General features: G+C 40.2%; 1 protein-coding gene across 9 annotated transcripts in view; it reads right to left on the minus strand.

Annotated features, from left to right (window-relative positions):
- The window catches only part of SYNRG (synergin gamma), a 96,086-nt gene that overhangs the window by 25,565 nt on the left and 48,778 nt on the right, over positions 1 to 21,743 (minus strand). For 6 of the 9 annotated variants that reach the window (XM_064378454.1, XM_064378451.1, XM_064378450.1 and 3 more), the window contains 5 exons: positions 16,244 to 17,188; positions 4,853 to 5,443; positions 2,961 to 3,124; positions 1,818 to 1,871; positions 1,227 to 1,323 (listed from right to left, as the gene is read on the minus strand). In XM_064378454.1, the coding sequence (XP_064234524.1) occupies positions 1,227 to 1,323; positions 1,818 to 1,871; positions 2,961 to 3,124; positions 4,853 to 5,443; positions 16,244 to 17,188 (1,851 nt within the window). The remainder of the gene's footprint in view (positions 1 to 1,226; positions 1,324 to 1,817; positions 1,872 to 2,960; positions 3,125 to 4,852; positions 5,444 to 16,243; positions 17,189 to 21,743) is intronic. The other 3 variants (XM_064378455.1, XM_064378456.1, XM_064378449.1) reach the window with 1 other exon arrangement.

The following is a 21,743-nucleotide window of genomic DNA, read 5'->3' on the forward strand; positions in this document are numbered from 1 at the left end:
CCGAGGTGGGTGGGTCACTTGAGCTCAGGAGTTCGAGACCAGCCTGGGCAACATGGCGAAAACCTGTCTCTACAAAAAAATACAAAAATTAGTCAGGTGTGTGGTGGTGTGCGCCTGTAGTCCCAGCTACTTGGGAGGCTGAGGTGGGAGGACTGCTTGACCCTGGGAGGCAGACACTGCAGTGAGTTGTGGTCACAACACTGCACTCCAACCTGGGTCACAGAGTGTGACCCTGTCTTAAAAACAAAACAAAACAAAAAAATGCTGGGCACAATAGCTCACGCCTGTAATCCCAGCACCTTGGGAGGCTGAGATGGGTGGATCACCTGAGGTTTGAGACTAGTTTGGCCAACATGGTGAAATCCAGTCTCTATTAAAAATACAAAAATTAGCTGGGCATGGTGGTGGGCATCTATAATCCTAGCTACCTGGGAGGCTGAGGCACGAGAATTGCCTGAACACGGGAGGTGGAGGTTGCAGTGAGCCGAGATTGCACCACTGCACTCCAACCTGGCCAACAGAGTGAGACTTTGTCTCAAAAAAAAGGAAAGGAAAGAATAATAAGTAACATATGTCAGAAATTAAAGATAACAGGGCTAAGGAGAAAATCCAGCAGAGAATGGGATTGGAAGTGCCGAGGTGGGGAGAGAGGATGTTCTTTGGAGAAATGGATGCTAGTGAAGATTTCACGCAGAAGCTTACATTTGAGTAAAGATTTGAAAAAGATTAGGGTACAGTGTGTGTGGCCCTTGCCACAGGCCAAGCCTGAGCTTGGGGAAGGGAGGAACATCAAAGTGGGCAGAGGCTACCATTTCAAGTAGTTGGATTGACATATCTAACTGCTGCAGATGGCCAGGAAGTTCAGCAATCTGTGATGTCATGAAGTGGTAGAGAGGAAGAATACAGAGTATGGTAAGGTACTGATGGGAGACAAAATGATTTGATTTTAGTGCATCAGTGGTTCAGATTCTTTGATAAACCAGTTAATACAGATATAATTTTACATTTTTGCTATTATGTATATAACAAGGACTAGGAAACTTAGCCATAGAGACTTTTTAGGTTAAACAGTTTACTGCCTGTGACTTAAGTGTCTTACCCACAAATGCAGATGTTTCTTACTGAAGTCATATGTAACTTGAGAGATCCAGCTTAAAATAATTAAAGGAAATTGAAAATAATGCAAAGTGTCATGATTTTTAATAGTAAAATAGAAAAGAACATACCTAATAAATATTCCATGCCTTGTGCTGACTGAATTACTTCTGTGCAAACAGAACTACTACTGATTCCATTTAAGGTATCATTTGCCTTCTTAATGACCTACAAGAAATGAAATCACGTCACCTTACATAACTGAGAAAATTCATCGCAAATCAATTGACTATTAATAGAAAACCCAACCGAAAAGCCAGGAGGTATGAAAAAGCAGGACCGATTGATGTGTGTGTACGACTATGCTAAAACAAACCTGAGAATTTAATTTTATCCTTGAAGAAACAATCCTCCATTGCTTTGGAAGAGAAAAGACAGGTTCTTTAAATATTATTTTGATTTAGGCAGAGTTAATGATATCACTTTGTTATTTCTTAAACATGATGACAGAAGAGGGGACAACTGACAAATGAGCCAGTCTGCTATTGTAAGTGTTAAGGAAGCCTCACCTAAGATGTATGACTTCCACAGTTTCACTTTGCCCAAGAACACTCAAGAAAGGCTCTCCTGAAGTTTGCCTCTGTCCATTCAAATGAACCAAGAAGGCAAAATTGCACAGGAGAGCACTTACATATGTGTGAATGCAAAAGTGACATACTCACATCCAGGGCACTCCCCAGGCATCTCTGCCATTCATATGCGTATCTCTCATTTTCCTGTGAATTTTATAAAAAAGAACCGGGTTAAACACACAAAACTGGAATCTTCTATTGATGACTGCGTCAATTCAAAGAGCTTGAAAGACTTTCAATCACTCTAGTTCAAGCAGTTTATCTTTTTTTTTTTTTTTTTTGAGACAGGGTCTTGCTCTGTTGCCGAGGCTGAAGTGCAGTGGTGTGATTTCTGCTCACTGCAGCCTCAACCTCCTGGATGCAGGCAATCCTCCCACCTCAGTCTCCAGAGTAGCTGAGACTACTGGCACGTATCACCACATGCAGCTACTTTTTGTATTTTTGGTAGAGATAGGGTTTTGCCATGTTGCTTAGGCCAGTCTCAAACTCCTGAGCTCAAGTGATATGCCCCACTTGGCCTTCTGAAGTGCTGGGATTACAAGCATGAGCCACAGTGCCCGGCCACAGTTTCTTTTTGAACTCACTAAGAACTATGTTAAATTACTAATAAATGTAACTTCTGAGCACAGGACCTGCAAGTCTGAAGGACATGCTTTCCAGCAGCTTCCCTCCATGAGTGTTGCCTCATTTGTTCCATCAGTAACAGTGTAAGCCTTTCTTCGAAGGCAGTCAGCATGTAGATGTCTGGTACAGAAACCGCTATCAAGCCATTGGCTTTCCGCTCCCCGGTTATAATGCTGAGTGTGAAGACGTGGTACACATGCACGTGTAACAAGGAGTAGGGAAAGGCGAGAAGTGACGTGTGTTGGCCACAGGAGGAGCACAGTGTGGCACTAAGATGCAGCAGACAGAAATTAAAAATTCAGAGTATTTTCCCTGTCTCCTCTATTCTGAGGTGTCATGAAGATGATAAGTCTAAGTGCTCAAGAAGAACTCTACAAACACTGCCATCCTTGTGAAGTCCCATGAATAATTTTGGTTTTAGGGTCACCAACTACTTTCAGCGGATGCCACACCTTACCCTTCTCTCACTTTAATTACATAGTTCATGTCTGGTGCTTTGTGTCTTTCTGCCCCTCATTTTCCCCATGTGAAAGCTGAGAGCATTCTTTCTTGAGGCCCTGTGTGCTTGCTGGTCTGTTACCCACCCCCTGTAGAAAGCTCTCCTCTCACCTCCACCTCTCCCGTCAGGTCTTTGTACTTGTCTCGGATGACAGGCAGCGCGGGCTTCTCATTGAGAGTATTGGAACGGTCTCTGAAAGGCTGCTCCAAAGCCGGAGAAGGAGAAGAACGGCTTATTTCTTTATCACCAAGGCTCAAACTCCTCTTGTGTGATCCTGGGAAAAAGGAATAATACAGTCAAAGGTTTTGGCTACTCCCCTTAGTTCAAGCAGAGGCTCTTCCTTGTTACCAAAACCATTTTTTTTGTGTGTGTTTTTTTTTTGAGACAGTCTTGCACTATGGCCCAGACTGGAGTGTAGTGGCACAATCTTGGCTCACTGCAACCTCTGCCTCCCAGATTCAAGCGATTCTCTTGCCTCAGCCTCCTGAGTAGCTGGGACTACAGGTGCACACCACCATGCCTGGATAATTTGTATTTTTAGTAGAGACAGGGTTTCACCGTGTTGGCCAGGCTGGTCTCGAACTCCTGACCTCAAGTGATCTGCCACCCCAGTCTCCCAAAGTGCTGAGATTACAGGTGTGAGCCACTGTGCCCTGACCACGACCCTCTTCTTCAGATGCTTTTGTCATGAGACATTCACAAACACATTTCTTATTCATTCTCTCTTGGAAGCTACGCATTGAATCTTTTCCACTGTTCTCTCTTGCTTGGTTTCCCTGACTTTTGTTTTCAGCATGACTCTTCCCTGATCTATCACAAGTCTTCCATAATGCTCAGTGCAGAATCACTGGCATCTGGAACACAAATGCGCCTTTCTAAATGTGAGTATGTAAGAGTTGTGTGGCTTTTCCAGTCATCTGTTAGGAAGTTGCAACTGAGCTCCTTCACAGGCTCTCAATCCAGCTGAAATAGCAACCCCTTCTGTCAGGATGAGATTAAAGCAGAAGAGGCAAACTTAAGTGCCTTCAAAGACCAGGCAAGTAAAGTAAAAAACTGAAGTAGGTCCGCTGAGTTAGGAAGAGGTGGGGATGATGGCAAGAGAGAGAGAAGGACCCATCTATAGGGAGTGGTGCTCTTGAGCTCCAGCTGATTGTCAACACATGGGAGTGCAGACCTCCTAGTACCACATATTATGACTTCTCAAGAAAAGTCAGAAGTCCAGATTGGGAAATCTCATATCTTTTAAATACTGGCAATTATTTCACACTTAAAAATCTTCTGTGTGGGTCAATGTGATATGCAGGCTGGATGCAGATCCATAGCCACCACAATGCAACCTTTGGATTAAAAGACATTGTCGGCCCAGCAGGGTGGCTCACACCTGTAATCCCAGCACTTTGGGAGGCTGAGGCAGGCAGATCAAGAGGTCAGGAGTTAGAGACCAGCCCGGCCAACATGGTGAAACCCATCTTTACTAAAAACACAAAAATTAGCCAGGCATGATGGCACATGCCTGCAGTCCCAACTACTCAGGAGGCTGAGGCAGAAGAATCGGTTGAACCCGGGAGGCGGAAGTTGCAGTCAGCCAAGATTGTGCCACTGCACTCCAGCTGAGAGCAATGATATTCCATTTCAAAAAAAAAAAAAAAAAAAAGACGTTATCTGTGCCCAGAGAACATGAGCGGAGCTAATGTGCCTGCAAGTGGCTCAAATCCATTTATCTGGCTCTTTTAACACAGCACACCTCTAACCAAACAAGCTAATGAACAATACCTGCGCGCTATGCTTGTTTTTAGCGCGTAAAGCAGTTATCTGAGGGACACTGATTTTGACTCCAGTCTCAGGGAAATCTTTATTATAGATATCTGTAATTGACACTGATTTCAAAGATTAGAAAGTCTATTTCCTGCTAAACCAGGGAGCAATATTTTATTCTTACGAACATCTAACACCTCAGTGGAAAAAAACCGCAAAAGTAAAATCTACCTTGGAAGCTACTCACCTTGAACAGAAAGGTCAAAGGTTGCCAGCTCACTTTTGATCATTTCTTCACTGGATTTCATTTTGCTTTGTGAAGTGGCTACTAAGAAGTCAAATTTGCTGATTTTGGGCTTTTCACTTTGAAACTCTCCAAAGTCATCTGAACATTCGTTGGGGGTTTCTTGAGAGGCGCCACTGGAAGCTGGGCTGGGACATGTGGCCTCTTGGCTCCGTTCAGCCGTAGGCAGGTCCTGTCTTGTGAAATCTTTATAGTCTCTGCTTTCATATTCCTTTTGCTCACGGGTCTGAGCAATGTCTTTAAAACTGGCAAAAGCTGGGAAGGTTGTCTCTGAAAGAGCATCTTCACTTGCAAAGGTCGTTACTTTGGAGAGAGATGTCATGGTGATGTTTTCAGAACTGCCAAATGAAGTCTCTTTCTTTTGAAGAACTGAGGTGGCTGAAGGGGATCCACTTCCTGCTGAGAGGACAAATGGAGAGAGTTTTCTGCCCTGAGATGCATCATCCCTGTCTGACCAGTCATAGCTTGTAAGTGTGCTCACTGCAAAATTGCTACTGTAGCTTCCAAAAGCAGCATATTTTAAGTCCTCTACATCTGAAAGGGAAATAAGACCCCACAATTAGAGGCAAGCAATTTAGGCAAAATGCCCTAAACTCTGTAGAAGCAAAATGCCTAGCATATTTGATTAGTTTTATACTACATTGAAATTAGCTAAATTTAGAGTTTGTACTAAAATTAAAGGAGCTGGGCTGTAAAATCTGATCTTAAAAAAAAAAACCCATATTAGCTTTGAGTTGACATTTACATTTAGTTACCAAGAACCATTTTCTTTGGCTATAAAAATTACTAAAAAAAGATAGGAGGTTCATCTACCAATGTATATACTGTTTGATATAAGATTAGGGTTATTTAATAAATTGTTCCCTTATAAACTTTAAAATGTACTGATACTTCTTGCCTAAAACATGTCTCCCTTCCTCTTGACTTTGTTGGAAAATGTGCCTTTAAAACATGGTCATGTGAAATGTACATGGCAAATTAATTAAAAGTTGACAGTTTCTCAAAATTAAAATGCAAATAATGTCATCTAACTTTTAATCAATTATTAGGATTTCTGTCATAATATTATCAATTAGTAGGATTTCTGTCTCAGGCAATGCCAAATATGAGATTTTAATCAAGCAATTACTTACCTAGTTGTTATTTTGGTCAAATTGGACGTCATATTGCTGTGATGAAGTATGAGGAAAGAAAACCCAATCTAATCTACTTTAGCCCTTAAAAAATAGAATCATTGGGAGGCCGAGGTGGGTGGATCACGAGGTCAAGAGATCGAGACCATCCTGGTCAACATGGTGAAACCCTGTCTCTACTAAAAATACAAAAAATTAGCTGGGCATGGTGGCGCGTGCCTGTAATCCCAGCTACTCAGGAGGCTGAGGCAGGAGAATTGCCTGAACCCAGGAGGCGGAGGTTGCGGTGAGCCAAGATCACGCCATTGCACTCCAGCCTGGGTAACAAGAGCGAAACTCCGTCTCAAAAAAAAAAAAAAAAAATAGAATCAAAGGATCTGGGTCCTGTTGGGCTCCACTTTTTCCTTCAAGTATATATCCACTTCCCATTTAAAAAAAAAAGGAAAGAAGAAAAAGCAAGAAATGCTGGGGCAGATGACTGATTTTATAAAGCATTCTTAATAGAGTTAAATAATTTAAGAAGCAGCATAAAACAGCAGAAAGAATGTAGGTTTTTGATTCAGAAAGACCTGAGTTCAACTCTGCTACCTACTAATTGTGTGACACTAGGTAAATGACGGAACATTTCTGAACCTCAGTTTACTTATCCGTATAATGAGGGAAGACCGTGTACTTGGAAGGACTGTGTTATGACCATCAACCATGATCATGTATGTAAAAGGCCAGCTCGGCGCCTGGTGAGCAATATATAATAGCTAGTGTCTGCTCAGCATAGGTGCTACCAGCCTCAACTTGACAGTTAATTGCTGCTTTAGGGCCTACAGTGGAATTTCAAAGCAAAAATGAAAAGTCAACTCAGCATTTTAGTGGTGTTACTAGGAGAAAAAGTTTCTTGCTCATTTTTAAAAAGCAAAAGCAGCCAACACTGAATTAGGTTGGTGTGGAGAAGCGGGCTGATGTGCACTTAGTTTCATTGTAGTCACTGCACATGAGGCAAGAAGGCCAGAGACAAGACTCCCTCTGACAACCACGTACGTGATTCAAACGGAAAGCGCTCAGAGTTTTGTGACCCAGATTTTCAGAACGAAGTCAATAGGTAAACTGACAGGGAGTCTATTATTTTTTACAGCAATACTGCATATTTTATGAGGAGTAAGAGGCTCCTGACATTTCCATAGCTCTTCTAATGGTATACTCCAAATCTCTCTTTCTTTGAGCTCCGTTAGGAAAGGGGTACTAAGTTAATAATAAAAACAAAAAACAATAGCTGTACAAAAAGCCAACTAGCAAAAAGCAAAGAGTTTTCACAGAATGACGGCATATTTAAAAATTCTGTGGTACAATGGTACACTTCAAATGTGGTTTATTAAACAGAAGGAAAAAAATATTCTTTTTTTTTTTTTTTTTGAGACGGAGTTTCACTCTTGTCACCCAGGCTGGAGTGCAATGGCACGATCTCAGCTCACCACAACCTCCGCCTCCTGGGTTCAAGTGATTCTCCTGTCTCAGCCTCCTGAGTAGCTGGAATTGCAGGTGTCCACCACCATGCCCGGCCTGTATTTGTATTTTTAGTAGAGATGGTGTTTTACCATGTTGGCCAGGCTGGTGTCAAACTCCTGACCTCAGGTGATCCACCTGTCTTGGCCTCCCAAAGTGCTGGGATTACAGGTGTGAGCCACCGTGCCCGGCCTCAGGTGAAAAATTTATAGTTTAGAATGAATGGAAAAGCCTTTAGCCCGACGCTTTCTTGGTCTCTTGCTGTGGTGTTTTTTGTTTTTGTTTCCCCACTATTTAAAGGGATCAGAAGGTGTCCAGACTCAAATGAGGTGAAATTCAATCGGGGCAATGCAGTTAAATACAGGACTAGTCTTGGAGGGGTACATTCAGAAGAATGTTCATAATACAAGTATTTGTATTATTAGGCTCTACAAAAGTGTTTTTGGGTAACTATATTAGGAACTGCTTCCAGAGTCCCTTGTACTAAAAGGGTAGCAGGCTGGTTATGGAGGCTATGCCTATAATCCCAGCACTTTGGGAGGCTAAGGTGGGTGGATCACCTGAGGTCGGGAGTTCAAGACCAGCCTGATGAACATGGAGAAACCCCATCTCTACTAAAAATACAAAATTAGCCAGGCATGGTGGTACCTGCCTGTAATCCCAGCTACTCGGGAGGATGAGGCAGGAGAATAGCTTGAACCTGGGAGGCAGAGGTTGCAGTGAGCAGAGATAGCACCATTGTACTCCAGCCTGGGCAATAAGAGCAAAACTCCGTCTCAAAACAAAACAAAACAAAACAAAACAGCTGGGTATGGTGGTGCATGCCTGTAATCCCAGCTACTCGGGAGGCTGAGGAAGGAGAATTACTTGAACCAGGGAGTCAGAAGTTGCAGTGAGCTGAGATGGCACCACTGCACTCCAGCCTGGCAACAGAGCAAGACTCCGTCTCAAAAAAAAACGAAGCAATATTCCTAGAGGCAAATGATAAATTTAATAAAAAGACAGCTCCAGTTCAAACACTGCAACCAAGATACTGCTATGGCAATAAAAAGATCCTTTTGTACAATTATGCAACAAGAAAATGTCTTTTAAAAAACTAAAATGACTAATAAAATCAGGTAAAAGGCATTATAGGCAATAAAGGATTGTCTTAGCTGAGGTGCTTTTAAGCATTTTTAAAATTTCAGGAAATCTTATTTTTATTAAAAGTGACATGCCTGTCACATCTTGCTTTTGGAGCAACTCCCAGAAATGACTACATAAAAGACTAGAAAACCAAATGAAAGACTTAAAAAGAAATATTTTATACTTAAAAAAAAATGAAGAGTAAATATACAAGATTCACTAAAATCAAGCCTCAAAAGTGAGTTTTAAATTTACTTTTGGTATTTATTGGCTACTATAGTGTGAAAAAGTAATGTCGTAAAGTTTAATTCATATGGACACAAATACTGACGGTACATAAGGAATGTGAGACAGAACACCGCACCCCTAAACTTAGCATTGATAAACAATATAAACACAGGGCAGTATGTTCTGGCATAGCGAATATTTGTAAACCTTTTTCTAAGAAAAATGTGGTACGTCCGTTCACTGAAGGTAGCTTAAGGCAAGAAAATTCTTCATTTCCCATGTTAATAGTTCTACATTTTCTAAGCAGTCCAGTTATAGATATTGTTGTATAATTATTAAAGATTATGTAAGACCTACAACATAAGCGATAGAAGCCTTGTTTGAAAAAATGATGTGGAATAACCCACATTTTTGTTTGTAATCACTGAAGCTACTATAGATGGATTTTCAATTTGATAGCTGAATTCTGAAAATGGCAAGAGAAAAAGGAAAAAGAAAACAGAGAATGAATGCAATAAAATGAACAGAAAATCACTACTGTATTTCCAGTTGTACTGCGGAACTCCAAGGCTGTGCTAGGTTGAACTGCATTTGCACACAGATAATATGCCACATTGTGTGCTTTAATTCATACATTTGTTTGCAACCAGGAAAGTCCTATTACAGAGGCCAAAGGAATAAACGTATACAATCTGTTTTCCATCATGGATCTCAAGTCAAAACGTGCATTTCTTGCTTCTGCTGGCAAGTAACCTTATCAGTCTCTTCCATAACCTCTATTCAAATCTCTTTTGAATGGATGTTGTACATGAAAACAAGGTATTTTTTGGAACAAAGAACATGGGCTGTGACTACAGGACACAGACGGCCAAGCTCATTTCCACGGACACTTGCTAAAGCTGTAAGTATACGCCCAGGTGATAAAGAGTTCCCGGCTTTTGAAGGAGTTTAGAGAAAGAAGAAAGGAGATATACGTGCAAATTCCACTATTCTCATTTTATATAGCAATAAAAATGTTCATTGGGCTAAGAAAGAAATACCTTTTAATTTACAGTACTGATTTAATCTAAACTTCATTTGCCAAAGCAAACCATGAAATACTTGTGCATTTCAGTTTCACTCTACCCTGGGCCCTAATCTACCTTAGGCCTTGTCTTTGATCTACCTGTGAGATCAGTCGTATTCATATTCTCTATTAACTAAAAAACCTGGTCTGTGTCCTGTAAGTCTCAAACACCCTGATAGATGTTGTGAAGAAAACAGGAACTAAAGTGATCTCAGTATAAGCAGACAGGCTGGAAAATGCTGCTGTTTACTTGCCTTCCAGTGTTTTCTAATCTGTATGAAAACCTTCTGTTAGTATTTGTACTGACTCACACAACTCTATGGTTTAAATTATATCTACACTCTCTATAAGCACCTTGAGGTTTCTGTGTTCGTGTTTTAAGTTCAAAAAAGAAAACTGGAAATCCTGTGGATATTTTAAGTTAGAGGAAGTTAGAAGGCCAAGGAATGGTGCCAGGATAAACAGTGGGACTGCCCCTGGTCATCAATAAAAATCTCATCAAAGACACCAAACGAACACAGAAGACAGTAAGTGCAATTGGGGCCTTTGGTTCTTTGTATTATTTTAGGATTTAGCACAGGCTTTTTGATATTGCCAATGTTCCCTTCATGTTCATTTGGCGATACTTTTTTCTTTTGCGACGGAGTCTCGCTTTGTCGCCCAGACTGGAGTGCAAGTGGTGTGATGGCTCACTGCAACCTCTGCCTCCCGGGGCTCAAATGATTCGCTTGCCTCAGCCTCCTGAGTGGCTGGGACTACAGGTGTGTGCCACCACACCTGGCTAATTTTTGTATTTTTAGTAGAGACAGGTTTTCACCATGTTGGCCAGGCTAGTCTCGAAATCCTGACCTCAGGTGACCCACCCACCTTGGCCTCCCAAAGTGCTAGGATGACAGGCATGAGCCACTGTGCCTGGCCGTCATTTGCTATTTCTAAAATACAGCAGGAATTTTGATGTGAACAGAGTGACTATAGAACAACAGATATATGGATATACTTTCTCAGGTAATGATACATGAAGTGAAGCACTAACCATATCTTACTTGGCATCAGGGTAAACAAAACAGTATTCCATTTGTTTGTTTAAACCTATAGCATAGAGTTCTACAAGTCTTTTTTGCAAAAGAAGTTTAAGTCATTACATTATATTAAAACTACCTCCCTAAAAAGTAATGTTACTTTGGAAATATTAATTACTCAATTTGTGAATGTATGCTTTACACACAGTTACATTCAATAATTTTCTGCAGCCTGCTCAGATAAATGCAGAAATGAATTAAAATAAAGTAGTCCTACCTAGACCAATCCAGCATTAGAGAATCCCACTGACGAACTCCTCAGCCAAAGCCATCATGAGACTGGTCTTATAAATAGCACAGGAAAATTCAAAATAAAAGGCAGTTGGCATTATGACTATCACTAGATGGAAGCTACACTAAGATCTCTTTCTTCCAAATTTGTTAGCAGCACATATCATAAATACAATGCAATGCATTTATACAAGGTTTTTGAAACCAAGTATTATTCAACTTTTTAAAGCAGTATGCTCTGGAAAATGCTTTATTTTGAATGGTAGGCCTGGCTTTTCTCAGAGTTAATCTAAACCTCTATATGCAACTTTTTTCTTTCTTAAATGGTATATTTAAGACAGTATAAATGATCTCTTAGGAATCCTATTCAAAATCCTCATCATCTTCTAGGCTGGGCGCGGTGGCTCACAGCTGTAATGCAATCACTTTGGAAGGCTGAGGTCAGGAGTTCGAGACCAGCCTGCCAACATGGTAAAACCTCATCTCTACTAAAAATACAAAAATTAGCTGGGCATGGTGGCGGGCACCTGTAATCCCAGCTACTCAGGAGGCTGAAACAGGAGAGTTGCTTTGAATCCAGGAGGTGAAGTTTGCAGTGAGCAGAGATCTGAGATCACACCATTGCACTCCAGCCTGGGCAACAAGAAGGAAACTGTCTTAAAAAGAAAAAAAAAAAAAAAGGCTGGGAGCAGTGGCTCACACTTCTAATCCTAGCACTTTGGTTGGGAAGCTGACGTGGGCAGTCGCCCGAGGTCAGGAGTTTGAGACCAGTCTGACCAACATGGAGAAACTCCATCTCTACTAAAAATACAAAATTAGCTGGGCGTGGTGGGTGTCCTTGTAATCCCAGCTACTCAAGGCTGAGGCATAAGAATCACCTGAACCTGGGAGGCAGCGGTTGCAGTAAGCCGAGATCGCACCATCGCACTCCAGCCTGGGTAACAAGAGTAAAACTCCGTCTCAAAAATAAAAAAAAGAAAGAAAAAAAAAGTCATCTTCAGTGATTTAATTTCCTTCCACAAATTCTAAAAAAGAACAAAGAATTAAAGCCTCAAAACATAAGAATAAAAAATGTAAACCATGGAAATATCCCCTTTTCCCAGGGATTTTACTGGATTTGGGTTTCTAACCTGAGAAATGGTAATATTCTCAAGGTTTTCTACTGTTATCATGCTCTAAAATGGAGAACACATTTTCCAAGTTTGGCCTACTCTTGTTGCTAGATTTCATTAGTCCTTCTAGAAATTGTTTTCTTCAAAATAAGAATGGTTCAAACCCTACTTTGTTAGACACACCCCCAAAGTTGTTTTAAGAATTTGCTTTATGTATTGAGTAAAAAGAAAAAAAAAAAAAAGCTGAGGGTTGCTTCATCATACAGAATACATAACTGCAGACCTAACATGCTCTGCAATTAGAGGATGGAGTACTCAAATTCTCTTTATTTTAGACAGGGCCTTGCTCTGTCACCCAGGCTGGAGTGCAGTGATGTGATCACAGCTCACTGCAGCCTCAATCTCCCAGGGTCAAGCGATCCTCACACTTTGGCCTCCTGAGCAGCTGGGACTACAGGTGCATACCACCACCATGCCTGGCTAATTTTTGTAATTTTTGGTAAAGATGGTATTTCTGATTTTGCCATGTTGCCCAGGCTAGTCTTAAACTCGTAGCCTCAAGCAATCCACCCACCTTGGCCTCCTAAAGTGTTGGGATTAACAGGCGTGAGCCATTGTGCCTGGCTGAGTACCCAATTTCAAACTCAAATCAAATTCCATCCTGAAGATTTCCTGCAATTAATACAGAATACTTTCCATTATGCAGATTATCAATGTAAAAACAGTTTACATTTATTGTGCTCATTAGTCCCTTTCAATATTACTTGATGATTTATTTTAAATTAAGTCTATATCATTACTAGATTAAGTTATAACTATCTAGTTATAACTACCTAGTAACTAGATAGTTATAGTTAACTCTTTCCACAACACTCAACTCTTAGGTCTTTTTCCTCACCTTCCTCTGCTCTTCTCTTCAATGTAATGCCTAGTAGAGACAGATTCTCTAAAATAAAATATGATCGGTTTCTTCAAGACAAGAAACTGCAATAAATGTTCTCTCTCCCTTTTATGTAAAGTAGTGTAAGGTTTACTCTTATTTAAGTTTGAAGTTATATTTCAATTCAATGCCATGTTAAAAATTACATCAATAGAATGATAAGAAACTAAGGCTAAAATGTACCAATACTTTCTTAGGAGACAAGTGTTTGACAAAACAAAACAAACAGGGAAAACCCTCTAGTCTCAGGATACTACTGCTTTCAACTTGATACCAGCCAGATATTTCTTTGGTCTAATCCTGAAAAAGTACAAATTACACACATCCCCACACTTTCAAAATATGCCAAAGAATTATTTATTAACACAAGACTTACAGATCACAAAAGAAAGTGATACAGAAGAGCTGGAAAAGAAGTCATCAGAATAAGCATGCAGATCAGTTATTTGCAGAGGAATATACTAAAGCAAGTTCGAAGGCACATTCACACAGAAAATGTCTAAATTGAAAAAAAAAGACATCAGAAAAGCAGCCAAGAAAAAGGGCGCTAATTAAAATACAAAGATTTTCAATGTCAAAAGAGCTACTTTACAGGTAGGTAGGTAGGTAGCTACAGAAGTCTTGCTAACCCTTTGAAAATGTCACCAATGAGGGTCAGCTCTTGCTGCCAACGAAACCATATGATTTTAATGACTGCACATCAAGATGCTTCAGTGCCAGACAGATTAAATTTGGTTAGGGGGAAAAAGCAGCCTAGTTGAAATTATATGCAGCAAGGGCTCAAAGGGTTAAATGTAATAATATGCAGAGAAATCAGGCAATGTTATCAGTATTATCTACCTTCCATACAAAGAATTATAGCAAGAGTTAAAAGAGACAGTATCCCCTTCAGAGTTAAGTTAGGGATTCTAAACAGGATTAAGGTCCACAGATAGCAATATACTAGGTTTTATTCTCTCTTCATCAGCTCACTTCTTATTTCTCCAACAAGAAGTAACTTTACCCTCAAACTAAGAGCAAGAAATACTGTGGTGAACATGAGAATAAAATAAAACCACATTACATTGAGTAAATCCTTGCCTAAATTTACCCTCTACAATACACTTCTGCAGCAGTTTTGCACACGAGCAAGATAGCTCATTGGTCAGACATAAACCCTTTTAACAACCGCTCTAAAGGGATACTGCTCCTTTCTGACAGGAGGTTTACAGATCAATGGGAGGAAACAATCTGCTTTTAAGAATATCCTCCATCGGAAGAGAGTTGGCTTGAACATTACAGGCTCCAAGCTGAGGATGTTTCAAACATACATAAAAGAATGTGAGCATAGAAGATTATTTTAACAGGTCAGTAAGAACAAGCTTGGTCAAAAAACCAACTTCCAAATAAAATGGGAAAAAAAAAACAAAACACCCCAAACCTGGATTAGACTCATTTCATAAAGACAACTAGCTTGGCACTGTGAAAGAATATAGATTCACTTTCAGAAAAATAGTTTCTAATTAGTAACTTCAGAGTCCAAAAGTCTAGTATACATGTTATGTGATTTTTAAATAAAAATCAAATATTGTTCAGAAAACAGAGCACTTTGCAACCAACTGCTGTGGCTCAAGCAGCTCATACAAAAAAGAAAAACTAAATCACTCTGTCAAACAAATAGCAGCAAAAAAATAAGAAAGTTTCTGAGGAAAAGTACAAAAAAAGAAAGTAGACAGTCAAGGGCACAGGAGCTCTTCAGACCGTCCACTGCATCTGAAAAACACCTTAGCAAGTAGCAACATGAAACATGTAATGTCTCTGCTGACTTGCCCCTGATTCAGCACCCTGTTTAGGAATACCTACAACATTTCCATAACCAAAGGATGGATGCAATTTTGTTTTCCAACTTGCCAATTGGACATATGCAAAAGCTATAGGACTTTACAATTTCTGCCTGAATCTGTAAACTTGGAAGTGTCTCATGTGTCCCTCTTTAGTTAAACAAAACCAAACTCTTGATATGCATAAAACATTTTCTAGAATAATACAGTGGTACTGAGATATTTCTCATTATTAAAAGGCCACAAAATAGGTTTGTCTTTCTATATACATATCAAAAAACAAAACAAAACAAAAACCAGGACACTTGGGAATCTAGTTTTTATGACAGAAGTTGACCTAGAGAATAAATTGCTACATGTAAATCCACACAGAATTTAAAGAGGGCTCCCTAATAAGATGTTTTCAAACATTTTATCAGAAAGTCAGTAGTTACCCTATCCTAGCATCTACAGATTTGTTACAACTTAGTATTTCCAGTAACAGAGCTATTTGAAAACAGCTCCTGGATTCCACTGACAACACATGCCCTCCTCTTTGCCAGACCCTGACATACTGAATGAACATCCATATATAAACTCTTTCCCTCTTCTTCTCTCAAAGGGATGTGGCAAACTGCACTACAAGTGGTTAGAAATTTTTACTTTTTTGACCTAACAAGAGTTCGTTTCTGTCAATCAAACAGAATACTATACTGGCAGCTGCTGTGTATACCCAAGAGAAGAAAAAAGGAGAGGGAAACATTGATTTTACTCACAGAAATGGAAGAACACTGCTGGCATTGCAAAAGTCTTTATCAGATTTCTGGCAATGTGGAGTTCACTTAGCAGTGAGTATCTATGTGCCTCTAACACCAAGTTGGTGCTAGATTTCAAAAATAAAATTTTTAGCCACCCAATCTAAGGTCCACAGTAGCCATAGTATCTGTATATCCAAGTATCCATAGAGTCCAATTTAATACTGCTTTAGGGAGACTGGCAACAAAGAGGTTATTAGAGATTCATAAAGATAAAGGGGCAGAGCCTTACTCATGTAAATCAACACCCACGGACTCATCTTTGAAATCTACAACACCATCACCAGAGCAATCTCACCAATTCCTCACCTGCAGCAGGAGGATGCTGGCCACTAACTGTTGGTAAATCCAAAGAGCTATCAGACATGACATGCTTAAGATCTCCTCCCACATCAGCCAATTTCATGTCAAACTGAACAGAGAGTGCATCTTCAGAGTCCTCCTTGCCAACACTGCTGCCACCAATGGAAGGGAGATCCAAGGACTTCACTGACGCAGAGTCTTCTTTGGTGTGTCTGAAAGCCACAGCTTTCTCTCCCAGGGATTTGTCCGAGTTTACAGAAGAAAGTTTGCTGGAGTGGAAGTCTGCAAAATCATCATCACTTTTTCCTGAAGGAGTGTTATCTTTCAGGTCTTCAACACCTAGTCCAGACCCTTCCAGAGAAAGTTGTCTGAAGACATCGTACTTGGTAGATGCAGCAGTGGGATTCTGTCCACCCTTCACTGTGCTGCCCATGTTGCTGGTTAGAGAAACAGGACTGGCTTCCTCTTTAAGGGCATCATACTTGTCATCTGTCTTTTGCTCAGATGAAAGAGAGCTATTACTGAAAGCCATAAAATCTGCAAAGTCATCCTGCTCCCCAACAGATGCTAGACTAGAATATTCCCCAAAAAGGTTGAATTCTCCAAAATCATCAGCCAAACTAGAAGTTTTCGTCAATGCCAATGCTGTCGTAGTAGCAGCAGAACCTGTTGACTGTGGTGTGGAAGCTGATTTAGATGTGCTAAACGCAGCTGAAAAAGACAATGGTTTCTCGCTGCTGCAATTAACTGAGGAAAACATATCAAGGTCTGCTAAGTTCAGAGGATTTTTCACTTGTGTTTGTTGCTTCTGTTGTATAGTTCCTGAGGGGAAGGATGGTGGGAAAGTTTTGTCTTTTGTCGGTGGCTCTAGTGGTGATATACTATCGGCTGTTTTAAAATCGGTGAAACCATCATCAGTTCCTCCAGATCTGAATTCTGCAAAGCTTTCTCCTGAAAAAAAAAAAAATACCACCAAACAAATAGGAATGCTGAACTGAAAACCATAATGCACAGCATATTAAACTGCAAGCATAATTTTACTGATGTTTCCCCACTGATTTGACATTACTTAATAACGCTTACATAGTTTAAACCCTATTCAAATACACATTTATTTCCACATTGAAGTCAAGTGATACCGAAATAAATAGAAATCAAACTGAAAGTACCTGACAGTACCATTTTCATTGGCTCACGTGTTTAATATGGGATCTCCTCTAGCTCCAGATCCTACAATTGGCTAAAAGCACTGCTCTCAAGACTTTTTGTTCCCACAGCTAGCCAGCCAAACAGACTGTTGTATAGATACAGTAAGAAATAGGTGCTAGAGGTTTTTGAAGAGAGGCATATTAAAACAGTGGCCCTTTAAAGATAAAACATACTACATGGTTAAAAAAAATCAGAGGTACCAATAAAGTATTATGAAAAATCCTACATCTAATATCTAGGATGTACAACACTTGGTTTAACCAGGCACTTTAGGAATAACACTAGATACAGCCGGGTGTGGTGGCTCACACCTGTAATCCCAGAAGTTTGGGAGGCTGAGGTGGGTGAATCACCTGAAGTCGGGAGTTCGAGGCAAGCCTGACCAACATGGAGAAACCCTGTCTCTACTAAAAATACAAAATTTGCCGGGTGTGGTGGCGCATGCCTGTAGTCCCAGCTACTCGGGAGACTGAGGCAGGAGATTCACTAGAACCCGGAAGGCAGAGATTGCAGTGAGCCGAAATTGCACCACTGCACTCCAACCTTGACAATGAGAGCAAAACTCCATCTCAAAAAAAAAAAAAAAAGAATGACATTAGATATTATGATACTATGTGGTCTTGAGCAAGTAAACGGAGGTATTAATTTAAAGGGAGCTTTGATAAAAACTTTGGAAAAAGTATCTACTTACTTGCAAAGTAGGGCACACTGTGAAGCAGCTCCTCCCCATACTCTCTAATAAGCTGAATCTCACAGAAAAAAGTCTATGAGCACTTGAGCTTTTCTAAAAATCAGCTGACTCACTGTATCAATGAGCACTTATTTTTATTTACTAAAATTCAAAAGGATTTGAATAAATACCAACTCTATTATACAAAGTTTTAAAGGATATGATTTAGACTTTAGTTTATATTATGCTACTCTGAGGATGGGGTAACTGACAGAATTGTTTATTTTTTATCATTTTTTTAAATAAAATTTCTTTTGCCCATGAAACAGCTCTCAGGAGATCCTAAGAAACATGTGTCCCAGATTTGTTTGTTTTTATATTCTGGTTACAGTGGGTACTTATGTAGTTCTAATAAATAAACAGACTCAGTTAAGACATTGAATGCAATAGAAAGATGGCATGAATCCCGGCTCACTGCCACCTTTGCCTCCCATTCAAGCGATTCTCCTGCCTCAGCCTCCCAAGTAGCTGGGATTACAGGCACCCACCACCATGCCCAGCTAATTTTTGTATTTTTAGTAGAGATGGGGTTTCACCACATTAGCCAGGGTGGTCTCGAGCTCCTTACCTCAGGTGATCCACCCACCCTGGCCTCCCAAAGTGCTGGAATTACAGGCATGAGTCACCGTGCCCAGCCCAAGGCCTATGACTCTTAAAAGGTTTCTATATTCTTTATTATGATAGTAATGTTATCACTCAGGTACAACATCAGGATGCAGATGATCTCAGTTTTCTAACAGTATCTGAAGGTCTACCATAAAATCCACTAGGCTATGCCAGGTAACAAAAACCAGAGTTAAGCCAAATGTAAATATAGTTATGCCAAGGCTGGGCACAGTGGCTCACACCTATAATACTAGCACTTTCAAAGGCCGAGGCAGGCAGATTGCTTAAAGCCAAGAGTTCAAGACAGGCCTGGCCAACATGGAGAAACCCCATCTCTATTAAAAAAAAAAAAAAACCAGAAAAATTAGCTGGGTATGGAGGAACATGCCTGTAATCCCAGCTACTCAGGAGGCTGAGGAAAAGGACTGTTTGAACCTGGGAGGCAGAGGTTGCAGTGAGCCAAGATCCCATCACTGCACTCCAGCCTGGGGGACAGAGAGAGATTCTGTCTCAAAAAAGAAAACTAAGGCTGAGAACGGTGGCTCACACCTGTAATCCCAGCACTTTGGGAGGCCAAGGCAGGCGGATCACCTGAGGTCGGGAGTTTGAGATCAGCTTGACCAACATGGAGAAATCCTGTCTCTACTAAAAAATACAAAATTAGCAGGGCATGGTGGCGCATGCCTGTAATCCCAGCTATTAGGGTGGATGAAGTAGGAGAATCGCTTGAACCTGGGAGGCAGAGGTTGCAGTGAGCTGAGATCATGCCATTGTACTACAGCCCGGGCAACAAGAGTAAAACTCCATCTTGAAAAAAAAAAAAGAAAGAAAGAAAAGAAAAATGAATAAACAAATAAACATAGCTATAACAACCAACATCATTTATTATTAAAAAATATGACTGCTTCCTGGGAGCGGTGGCTCACGTCTGTAATCCCAGAACTTTGGGAGGCTAAGGTGGGCGAATCACCTCAGGTTGGGAATTCAAGACCAGCCTGGTCAACATGGTAAAACCCTGTCTCTATTAAAAATACCAAAAAAAATTAACTGGGCATGGTGGCTCAGGCCTGTAATCCTAGCTACTCGAGAGGCTGAGACAGGAAAATTGCTTGAACCTGGGAGGCAGAGGTTGCAGTGAGCCAAGATTGCGCTACTGCACTCCAGCCTGGCGACAGAGTGAGACTCCATCTCAAAAAAAAAAATATGACTGCCATTTCTGGAGATTAAAAATAAGTAAAGTAAAATATAAGGTTTAATTTCCTCACCCAAAAAATAAAAAGTTAGGGCCAGCCGGCCAGGCATGGTGGCTCAATCCCAGCACTTTGGGAGGCCGAGGCAGGTGGATCACGAGGTCAGGAGTTCAAGACTAGACTGGCCAACATGGGGAAACCTTGTCTCTATTAAAAAATACAAAAATTAGCTGGGTGTGGTGGCAGGCATCTGTAATACCAGCTGCTTGGGAGGCTGAGGCAGGAGAATCACTTGAACCCTGGGGGCTGAGGTTGCAGTAAGCCAAGATTGCACCATTGCACTCCAGCATGGGCAACAAGAATGAAACTCTGTCTCAATAAAATAATACTGTGTTTGTAACAAGATATATACTTGGATATAGCAGATGGAAAAAAAGCACCAAAAACAATACAAGCTGATTTTCTGCCTAACCTGAGATACTTAACCAATTCATCAGCATAATTCATCAACACCAAGGAATTCATCTAATAAGAGAGGACCAGCATTCAGATTTCTTGTAATTTATATTTGTAAGACGTACCACTAGTAAAACTCAAGTCAATTTCACAAACTGACAGAAGATGTAAAACTTTTAAAAATCACCCTAGAACTTTAGTATCACTAATATTTGTATTATTTCTATAAATGTATAGGTGGCAAGCAGCCAATTTTATCACAGCCTAAATTTTTAATGTGTTGCTTTGAAGTATCTGTGAAATTGACAAGTATTGCTTTGTTCGTTTGAATCGCCACAGCAAACTACACTTACTGATGAATTGTAAGCTTTTCCATTAGAAATGCAAGCTGGGTGAAAGAGTTAAAAAGAAATAAAAATGGGTGGGTTTACAATGGGAATCTGTTGGCAAATAATTAGTCACAGTCAATGGAAGCTTGTCTATCAGAAGGCATTATTAAGCATATTATTTCATGATTAGCTTTGTGGTTAATGTTTACATTCTTGCAAGTTTCCCTCTCTGTCACTTTTTAGGCTCTAAAAAAAATCTCAAAAGAGACTACTTTTTTGCTAAAACTTTAATAACAATATGTCATTTCTTTATTTAATAAAAATATGTCATTTCTTTATATAGAACATTTTCCTCATTTACTTTAATTTACGGCTTAAACTGTGAAGATGGAAAAAAGGAAATATTATTAAACTCTGTCATTCAGTAACCTAAGAAACCCACAGCTCTGAACACAATAATGTAAGATTCTTCATAAATTCTAAGATACTGGCCTGACGCAGTGGATCATGCCTGTAATCCCAGAGGCTGAGGTGGGCAAATCACCTGAGGTCGGGAGTTCGACACCAGCCTGACTAATATGGAGAAACCCCGTCTTTATTAAAAAATACAAAAAAATTAGCCAAGCATGGTGGTGCATGCCAATAATCCCAGCTATTCAGGAGGCTGAGGCAGGAAAATTGCTTGAACCTGGGAGGCAGAGGTTCCGGTGAGCCAAGATCAAGCCATTGCACTCTAGCCAGGGCAACAAGAGCAAAACTCCATCTCAAAAAAAAAAAAAAAAAAAATATATATAAGATACTAATGTACTTTGATGAAGTCAAGCCAATGTATTTTTTAATGAGTATAAAAAAGGTATGACACCATTTAGGAAAAGAAAATCTATTTTCCTAAAATTAACAAAGGTGGCAACTCTACTTGGAAGACATTTAAACTAAAGTTAAGATAGGAATGAAAGCAAGCAAATGAAAGTAACAACAATCTGGAA

Source organism: Aotus nancymaae, unplaced genomic scaffold (genome assembly GCF_030222135.1).
Source record: "Aotus nancymaae isolate 86718 unplaced genomic scaffold, 86718_ANA_hifiasm-v0.15.2.pri h1tg000018l, whole genome shotgun sequence".
In the NCBI taxonomy this organism is placed as follows: Eukaryota; Metazoa; Chordata; class Mammalia; order Primates; family Aotidae; genus Aotus; species Aotus nancymaae.